Below are 10,269 nucleotides of genomic sequence, written 5' to 3'. Positions count from 1 at the left end.
GTTGAATTTGAGTTATATCTGATCTATTTATTAGAAATTGAAGAGCATTGCCAAACCAAAATCCTATCTTTTTTCCATAAAAATATAAAATGGACAACTATATTTTGTCATATTAGATATGCAACAATACTGGAATTATTAGGTGCATAAGTTTCATAAAAAAAACATTGGCATAATGAGAAAACAAATAAATATTCTAGTAGACATGAATAATCCAGCTTCTCTTATACATAGGTAGAAATGAGTCCAACAACTGGAAAGTTCTCCAACCTTTGATGTTGCTCAAATCTTCAATAACTTACAAAATTGGATTACTTTACTAGATAGATTTGATTCTAAAATTAGAAATAAAGGTTCCAAGGGAAGAGAGAAATCTATACAATCAATAGGAAGGAACAGAAACAACCTTCTAGATAAAATTGATTGCCAAACAAATGACATGCTTTCCCCAGAAAAGTATCATCCTAATCAAGTGTGTCAGTAATTTCCACAAATGAAATGGATGGATCGTCACTGAAATGCTCCCTCCCCTGCCCCTCTCCTTTCTTTTGAAATGGTGAAGAAAAAAAAAAGGACAACGACGATGCCATGAAAACAAAGCCACCAAGCAGGTTTGCAGGCCCTGTAAAAACAGAGTAAAAGGTTCACCATATATCTCAAAAGAATGTCCAGAATGACATGCAAATTAGAAAAGAGCAAATCCATTCCTTAGTCCCAAGGCTTTACTTATAATTTTATTTACTAGCATTTCTATACTAATCAGTCTTTGAAAAGACTTATGAAGTTAAGGGCCTCAGAATCACCTTATGATGAATAAGGAAAACACCCTAAGGCCTAATCTTTTTTTTCTTTTTTCTTTTTTAAGGAATTAATAACATTGGCATGATGAGAAAACAGCTAAATATTCTACAAACTTATTTCCAAAAAGATGATGGCTTAAAAGTTATTTCCTAACTATAATTAGTATTTACACCCTTAATAATTAAAAAAAAAAAATGTCAGCATTAAAATTTGAAAACTCTTATATGCACGCAGTCATGAGCCCTTAAGGATGCGTAATAACACCACAACAACTAATATGTCATTGTAGATGCACTAAGCATCTAGCCAGATAAGACCTAGTCAGTGAGAAAGACAACCAACCAACTATATTTGTCCAACAAAAATTACAGTCATATTAGATATGCAACAATACTGGGACTATTAAGTGCATAAGTTTCATAACATTGGCAAGATGAAGAAATAGCTAAATATTCTAGAATGCACGAATAATTTAACTTTTCTTATATGTAGGTAGAAATGATCATACTTGACTATTTAACAAAACCAACTCAAAATCAAAGAACAGTATTTATTATTTTTGAAAGATATAGTAATAAAGTCCACAATCACCTCTTTATCCTTCTTACTTTTCATTTATTAATCATTCAATCACTCCTTTCACCAACAGATTAAGACCCTCTAATGTACTTTCATTCCTAGCATAGACAAAGACTAAGACTAACACATGTTAGCAATGCATGAAATTTTTTTATAAGTAAAAAACTTATCCCAAAAAATTACATGATCAAAGATTTATATTATAAAAGAGGAGCAAATAAAATCTACAATAAAATGCATATCACTCAAACAATGATCTCAAGTCCTACACGAAACTTCACAGAGTTGTCCCCTATCAGTCACAACCACCACTTTACTAATACTCGAATTCTAGTCTGGTCTTTGAAAGATTTATGCAACAAAAAATGATAGACACCGATACTAAGACAGACAATCAATGAAACAAAAACGAATTCATTTGTTTTACCTATTGTTCTTTCTATATCGATCAATTACATTATTGTTCTTCAATATCGAGAGGTTGGAAAGGAGATTAGCTGGTTGGAAGAAACTTTATTTATCAAGAGTACTCTTTAGCTTAACTACATATTTCCTCTCCCTGCTTCACTTTCTTATTAGCATGTCATGTTGCCTAGAAAAATTACAAAGGAATTTTCTCTGGGGCGATTTAGATAATGCTTTTAAATTTCATTTGGTAAATCAAAAGACAATGTGTGAATCAATTCAACTTGGCTGATTGAGAATTAGAAGCTTAGCACATTTCAATCAGGCTTTATTTGGAGAATGACTTTGGCATTATGCAACTGAAAATAAAGCTTTATGGCACACAATAATAGCTTCAAAATATGGGACTGGATGGGGTGGGTGGGTGGAACTCAAGGGTGCCATTGAAAAATTATTGGAACTCAATAATTATTGAAAAATTATTAGGGCGCTGGCTCACCATGTAAGAAGATGGAGTACAACATAATAGATAAACAGTCCATTGTTTCACCCAAAAAAAATAAATAAATAATGAAGAAGAAGATAAAGATAAATGTCCATCAATAATCTAATCCACCTTCCTACAAATCCCATCTTCCTCATTGTGTTCTCTAAGAAAGATCACTCCACCCTATCATCGGGTTTACTCATATCGAGCATCAAAACAATATAACCCATTTTAGCCACCCATTATTTACTCAATATACACAGTCTCATACACTATTATCAATTATCACATTATCTATTAAATAATAATTTGATAAGTTAGTATCTATCTACGTCCAATTAATAAATATAGATGCAGAGACTTTGCTTTTTGAGTTGTCAATCCAAGAATTTGGATCCTTTTATCAAATATCTTTTCATTTCTTCCCTTCCATATTGGCCAAGAAAGACAAGCCAAGAGGAACAATATGTTTCGGCTATTGCTTCATCTTTGCACAATTTATCTTTTGGAGTAGCCACAGTTGAATTTGAGTTAAATCTGATCTATTTATTAGAAATTGAAGAGCATTGCCAAACCAAAATCCTATCTTTTTTCCTTAAAAATATAAAAATGGACAACTATATTTGTCATATTAGATATGCAACAGTACTGGAATTATTAAGTGCATAAATTTCATAATAAAATAAAATAAAAAACATTGGCATAATGAGAAAACAGATAATATTCTAGTAGACATGAATAATCCAGCTTCTCTTATGTATAGGCAGAAAGGAGTCCAACAACTGGAAAGTTCTCCAACCTTTGATGTTGCTCAAGTCTTCAATAACTTACAAAATTGGATTGCTTTACTAGATAGATTAGATTCTAAAATTAGAAATAAAGGTTCCAAGTGAAGAGAGAAATCTATACAATCAATAGGAAGGAACAGAAACAACCTTCTAGATAAAATTGATTGCCAAACAAATGACATGCTTTCCCCAGAAAAGTATCATCCTAATCAAGTGTGTAAGTAATTTCCACAAATGAAATGGACAGATCGTCACTGAAATGCTCCCTCCACTGCCTCTCTCCTTTCTTTTGAAATGGTGAAGAAAAAAAAAAAGGACAATAACAATGCCATGAAAACAAAGCCACCAAGCAGGTTTGCAGGCCCTGTAAAAACAAAGAGTAAAAGGTTCACCATATATTTCAAAAGAATGTCCAGAATGATATGCAAATTAGAAAAGAGCAAATCTATTCCTTAGTCCCATGGCTTTACTTATAATTTTATTTACTGGCATTTCTATACTAATCAGTCTTTGAAAAGACTTATGAAGTTAAGGACCTCAGAATCACCTTATGATGAATAAGGAAAACACCCTAAGGCCTAATCTTTTTCTTTTTTAGAAAGGAATTAATAACATTGGCATGATGAGAAAACAGCTAAATATTCTACAAACTCATTTCCAAAAAGATGATGGCCTAAAAGTTATTTCCTAACTATAATTAGCATTTACAGCCTTAATAAATTTTTTTTTTTTAAATGTCATTATTGAAATTTGAAAACTCTTATATGCACGCAGTCATGAGCCCTTATGGATGCTTGATAACACCACAACAACTAATATGTCATAGTAGAAGCACTAAGCATCTAGCCATATAAGACCTAGTCAGAGAGAAAGACAACCAACCAACTATATTCGTCCACCAAAAATTACAGTCATATTAGATATGCAACAATGCTGGGACTATTAAGTGCATAAGTTTCATAACATTGGCCAGATGAAGAAACAGCTAAATATTCTAGAATGCACGAACAATCCAACTTTTCTTATATGTAGGTAGAAATGATCATACTTGACTATTTAACAAAACCAACTCAAAATCAAAGAACAGTATGTGTATTATTTTTGAAAGATATAGTAAAGTCCACAATCACCTCTTTATCCTTCTTACTTTTCATTTATTAATCATTCAATCACTCCTTTCACCAACATATTAAGACCTTCTAATGTACTTTCATTCCTAGCATAGACAAAGACTAAAACACTAACACATGTTAGCAATGCATGAAATTTTTTTATAAGTAAAAAATTATCCCAAAAAATTACATGATCAAAGATTTATATTATAAAAGAGAAGGAGCAAATAAAATCTAAAATAAAATGCATATCACTCAAACAATGATCTCAAGTCCTACACGAAACTTCACAGAGTTGTCCCCTATCATTCACAACCACCACTTTACTAATACTCGAATTCTAGTCTATTCTTTGAAAGATTTATGCAACCAAAAATGATAGACACCAATATTAAGACAGACAATTAAGGAAACAAAAACTAATCCATTGTTTTACCTATTGTTCTTTCTATATCGATCAATTACATTATTGTTCTTCAATATCGACTAATCACATTATCGCCATCAAGTAGAAGAAGACTCCCAGTACAAATTGCCGTCTGAAACACATGGGGAAGCTTCCGAATCTTAACCTTCCTGTGTTCTTTAATTTCTGTGTCGAACCAAATAAGAGAAGTACGACCCCAGTAGCACTTCTCCATGAGAATCTCCTTGCTATTCTTGGAAAACATTAGAGGATTGAAAAACTTGACATTCTTAAACACTCCATCATACTCAATTTTATAAACCCGAGTCCAAGAACTCCCTTCCCCATATTCTTCCATCAACCAAACTTCATTAGCCTTCTTATCAGGATTCACAATAAAACATAGCTTTCCATTCAATACTTCCAAACACGCTTCCAAAAACCCTTCCAAACACGCTTCCAAAAACCTCTCCGCCCCATAGGTGGGTGGTTGGCGCGGCGTTGCAAAGTCCCGGAATTTCTCATTGGCAAGATCGAAAGCAAGAATCATCACCGGACCCTGCTTATTCTCAGCTACTAACCAATGCAAAGCTCCATTCACCGACACTGACTTGGAAGATCTTTTCCACCCCTTTTTGGGCCATGTCTCTTTAATATTTTTCCACGACTTTGATTTAAGACTATACATCTTAACATCAAGCTCTCTATTTAAAAAGTGTACGACCCTCAATACCTTATAATCATCGTTACGAGTATCGTAGCCGAATCCTAAAGCGATCGTAATACTAGGAAAAGGTTTTTCTAACGTGGGCAACTTCCTGTACCTACGTATCAGTGGATTCCAGATAGCGAGTTCGCCCGTATTACTACGCACGAAAACCAAACCGTGGATTTGTTGGGTGGACATGTTTACACAGGATGGTAGTGGTGGGTGGTGAATTTTCATGGGCTTGCCGAACTGATCGTTGTTTTGGAAGTGGACGGAGAAGTAATCAAATGAAACGGTGGCATGTTGTTGGTGAAGGATGAGGGTGCGATCTGTGTTGGACTCGATGGAGCGACGGAGGTGGAGATTGATGAAAGCTTGACTGTGGATTAGAGCGTACCATTGCTTGGAAACGCAGAGATAGCGTGAGAGAAATTTCACTGGTAATCGAGAGAGTATCTCAGCGATCACATCAAGCGGAAGATTAGACATCGCGGAGAGGATTGTGGTAACCTGGCCAAGCCCGATTTCGCTTTTCAATTATTTATTCTGTTTTTCAGGTTTATATATATAGTTTTTTTCCATATTGAAAATTGAATATGGTAAAAGTCCTTAAAAGTCGAGGACATTTATTAATCGTTATCTAACTATGAGGCGAGATTGAAGATTTTTAGTTTAAATAAAACTCTTAGTCCTGAATTGTTTAGGGCTAATTAAATTAGAATTGTTGTACACTTGTACTACTAAAAGTGATTGATTTTTTTTTAATTAGAATTTTTTAATGAGATTAAAGATCTAATTAAAAGTTATCAGTTCTAATGAGATTAGAATCCTTTTATCTAGTTTGATTAGAAGTTTTTAATGAAATTAAAACACTGGTCAATTTTCTAGCTCTCAAAAACTCTGGTCAATTTCTCTTTTCAATTATTCTGTTTTTCTGGTTTATATATATACTCAGGCCTTCTTTATGCAATATATGGTATGGTGGGACATTTTAAAAGCCCAATCTTGGTGTATAAGCCCAACCGTGGTCGTGAGGCTGAGAAAGGAATACATTTATATTTGGGTTTGCAAGTGTGGCAGACATGAGACATATGACACTTTTTTTTTTTTTTTTTTGTTAATAATGATTTTAAAATTCGTTAATATTTGGTTTGGAAAAATATTATGCGAACTTATTACATTTGGTTGTTTCTCTCTTGAACAATAACAAAACTTTATTCCTAAAATTTTTCAGTTGACTTTCATTTGGGCTTTGTAGTATTAAGGTTTTATCATGGTCAAGTTGTTTGATCAAAGATCGAATGGCCGTGAACTTTCAATCGGTCTTATGATTTGGTTACTTAGTGTGTCATCTAGTTGAAGAAGTTCACGAAATACTACTAAGCAGAATTGTCACTTTCCGCATATATACAGACAAACAGGTCAAGTGAGTTGGGCTTAAAATGGTTCAAATGACCAGAAAGCTATTATATATGTGCGTTGAAATAACATAATGTACAAATTACAAAACCACTATGTAAGGACATTAGCATAAGGCATTGTAAAATAACATAAGTGCCAGATTTTGCCCAATCAATCCAAAAAAACACCAACATCAACTTATACATCTGTTGTGCAAAATGTACTTTTGCTTCAACGCTTGTGCAAATATACACAAGTATTGCCATTGTGCATTTTAATTTTGTATTCTTAAGAGATTGAAAAGAAGGACAATTGAGTCTTCATATGATGTCATCCAAAATAAAGGTAGAATTGACAGCGGGTGCAAAGTGTAACATAAGTTGTAGTTTATGATGCTAGCGACGCATTTTGAAATTTTAGGATGTAAAGCGTAATTTGGGGTATAATTCAGGATGACAAAGTGTAATTTCTCCAAATAATATTGAATTTATACGTTTCTAAGCTGTCTTAAATTTTAAAGTATTCTTTTTGAACCGAGGGACTAAACTAATACGTATAAAACCTTTCTTATTATTGTTCTCGTTTTTACAGTGTGGAGTGCAAACCTTTTTTTGGATGAAATTCTCAAATGGCTCCTAACAAGAATGAATGAAAACCAATATAATGTGAGCCAATAGAAACCATCCATGATCGGAACGATTAAAGAATGAAAGAGTATTATAAATGATGATGTAAAAATCCGTCTTTAGAGAAAACTCCAGGTCGATTATAAAGCCAACTCAAGAGAAGAGAGCTTGCCATGAAGTAAAGATTCAACCCAAAGAAGTAGAGCATCCAGCCCAGGCGTGAATTCAAGAAGAAGCCCAAGATGCAATCCAACATGGATGAAGTTTGCTAGGAAAGAAACTCTTACAATCAAGCAATGAGGTGTCCGTATCACAAAAAAAAAATACAAGTCAACGTGTAAAGCTAGGCCACGAAGTCCCTTGCATGTGCGTGGCTTGGAAATTAATATGAATTCCTTATTCTGATTGTATTAGGATTGTAGCATATATATTCGGTAAGGCAACTATTTTCATATATAAGCCTCTAGGTCAATTTGTGTAAGAGAGACTGTGAGGGCTGAATATATAGAGAGCTGCGGCTACCTCTTCCATGACAGTTAGTTTTAATTATTTTTCTAGTTTAATGTTTAGTATTTTATTTCAATTATCATGAGTAGCTAAATTTATAATTAGGGCTGAGGATGAAACCTTGTTAAGGATTATTAGTAATATTTATGTGATTTGATTTTTCCCACAATAGTTATTCTCTAATGATTTAAATTGTTCTTACTTCATATCATTTAACTAAGATGGGATTCTAGATATGAGTTCAATCATGTTTTTCTCATGATTTAGGATTTGTCTTAGTTAAATGAATGCTTGGTTTATTATTTCTTGATTTTAAAATTGGATATCTCTTGTGATTTGTTTGGTTACGAATACAATTGATGATTTGATTTTATATTTAGAAAGCAAAGAAGAGCATGCTTTAGATATTTAAATAGAAGTTTTAATGATAATATTTTCCATGATAACAAGATTGATTACTAGATTATCATACAGTAGTTGGGAAAAATTAATGATCATAAATATATGCTAATATGACACAAGGCGGATTCCAAAACCTTAATTCCTGTCTCTAGATCTTTGCTTAGTTTAATTTTTTTTTTTAGTTTATTTAATTTCAAAAAAAACCAATTTTTATTAAACTAGATTAGGATTGATTTGGTTGAGGTTTAATTAATTTTCCTACGTTCATTCAAGTCCCTGTGAGTTCGACTTCGTTCTTGTCAAACTATACTTTGGTACGATTCGTAAACTTGCGAGTACTTTAAAATTTCACAACAACAAACACCATAGGTTAAAACTCCCTCGCAAAAAAAAAAAAAAAAAAAAAAAAAAAAAAAAAAAAGCTAAAATTTTTTTTTTTGCCAATATGCCAAATCACTCATTAGGGGCAGAACCAAGAATTTTTGCTTAGGGGCAAGACTAAACTATTATTTTGAATCAACATTCAAGTAAAAACTCAAAGCACTACAAGAGCATTATATCTTTCTAAATCCTTTTGAGAATACAATTTTTTTTTTAGTTTGCAATACACATGTATAAAAAATATTCAAAAAAAGAGCTTAGCATCTTGACCTTAAAGTGGCAATGTGGCATTATGCTACAAGAGTAAAACATTTGGCATCAAATTTAGCTCTTCTTTAAATAATCGAATGACTAAACATACCAATATAACAAGAAAATGTATTCATCAACGGATAATCAATTAGCTTTATGAATTAAAAAGAAAAAAACTAAAATCATAAGCTACAAGATAAAATAAATGGAAATTGAACTGAAATATAAATAATAATAAAAAATATAAGAAAATTTTTGTGCCTCTCAATATTTAAAACTATTTTCCCTTAAGTTCAATTAAGAAAAATCTTTATTAAAAAAAAAAAAAAAAAAAAAAAAAAAAAAAAAAAAACAGAAAGTAATTGAATAAGAATGTGACTTTGAGATTACTAAATTGTTTGAAGTCAATGAAGAGTGAGAATAGAAAAATTGCACCAAGATGAGACTTTTTTAGAATTGAGTGGTTGATGGCTGAAAAGTAAAGTACTGAGGAATGGAAATTAATTACTAGAGTTGAATGAAAAAGAAGATAGTAAAAAGAAAATATAAAAAATAAAAAGGAAGTGTTGATTTGCTAGCCAAGTGTAGTGGCAATGTGTTTGGAAAAGCAATTTTGACGCTTGAAAAAAATCTTGGGTGAGACGGGCGAATGCGCCCGTCTCACAAGATAACATCTCTAGGCTTGAAAGGGACATGGATAGGTAGGACCATGCCGTAAGGGAGGCGGAGCAGGCAATTTCCTTGATGGAGGGCCAGCTCATAAGAAAAAAAGGCATATTTGTAGGGGCCATGGGCCCCCTGTTATACACATAGTTCCGCCCCTCTCACTCATTCAAACAAGTAACAAAGATGTTTCCTAAAAAAAACAAGTAACTAAGATAGTATATACGTGCTAATTAAGTTGAAAGTCATGCATATTTGTCAAGGTTTTTGTTTCCAAGTCCCCGATTTGACCTTACTAATTGAAAAACCATGGCTACCTCCAAGACTTGTGTTGAAGAAACTTTGTTTCCACATACGGCACAAAACAAATAATGCAAAAATCTGTACAATCAACTCGGACACCGAACACCGAAGATAGAAAGAGAAAGAGTGTTTGGAGATAGAATTTGTGTGTTTTTTTGTGTGTGATGTATAACCCCTCTAATTAATGATAAATTATCAATTTCTCCTAATAAAGTGCTCCATTTTCTTCAATTTATCCACTAATCAAGCATGTCTCATGTCAGTGGAGGGATTCCATTGGATTCGCTATTTCCTAGTAAGTTTAAGGTAATGGTCAACTTGTCAAGGCCTTCAATCACGGTCATAAAAGGTCCCCCAACACATGTAGCTTTGTAAATTAGTTGTGCTTAGTGAAAGATGATGTATTTCTTACGCAACTTTGGATGGAAAATTCATACGAAAAACCTC

At 32.8% G+C, this 10,269-nt stretch overlaps 1 protein-coding gene across 1 annotated transcript; it reads right to left on the bottom strand.

The window, feature by feature from the left end:
• Positions 1-4,648: 4,648 nt before the first annotated feature.
• LOC126728804 (F-box protein CPR1-like) lies at positions 4,649-5,776 on the bottom strand. The gene has a single exon (XM_050434578.1). It carries the CDS (start codon positions 5,774-5,776, stop codon positions 4,649-4,651), a length of 1,128 nt encoding a protein of 375 aa, XP_050290535.1.
• Positions 5,777-10,269: the final 4,493 nt, after the last annotated feature.

Source organism: Quercus robur, chromosome 5 (assembly GCF_932294415.1).
Source record: "Quercus robur chromosome 5, dhQueRobu3.1, whole genome shotgun sequence".
NCBI classification, from domain to species: domain Eukaryota; kingdom Viridiplantae; phylum Streptophyta; class Magnoliopsida; order Fagales; family Fagaceae; genus Quercus; species Quercus robur.
The sequence above is the reverse complement of the archived record's forward strand: the minus strand, read 5'-3'. Positions and strand labels throughout refer to the sequence as shown.

What these genes read in the sequence shown, in the direction of transcription:
- LOC126728804 (XM_050434578.1), bottom strand. Translation starts at nt 5,776, where the DNA reads ATGTCTAATCTTCCGCTTGATGTGATCGCTGAGATACTCTCTCGATTA.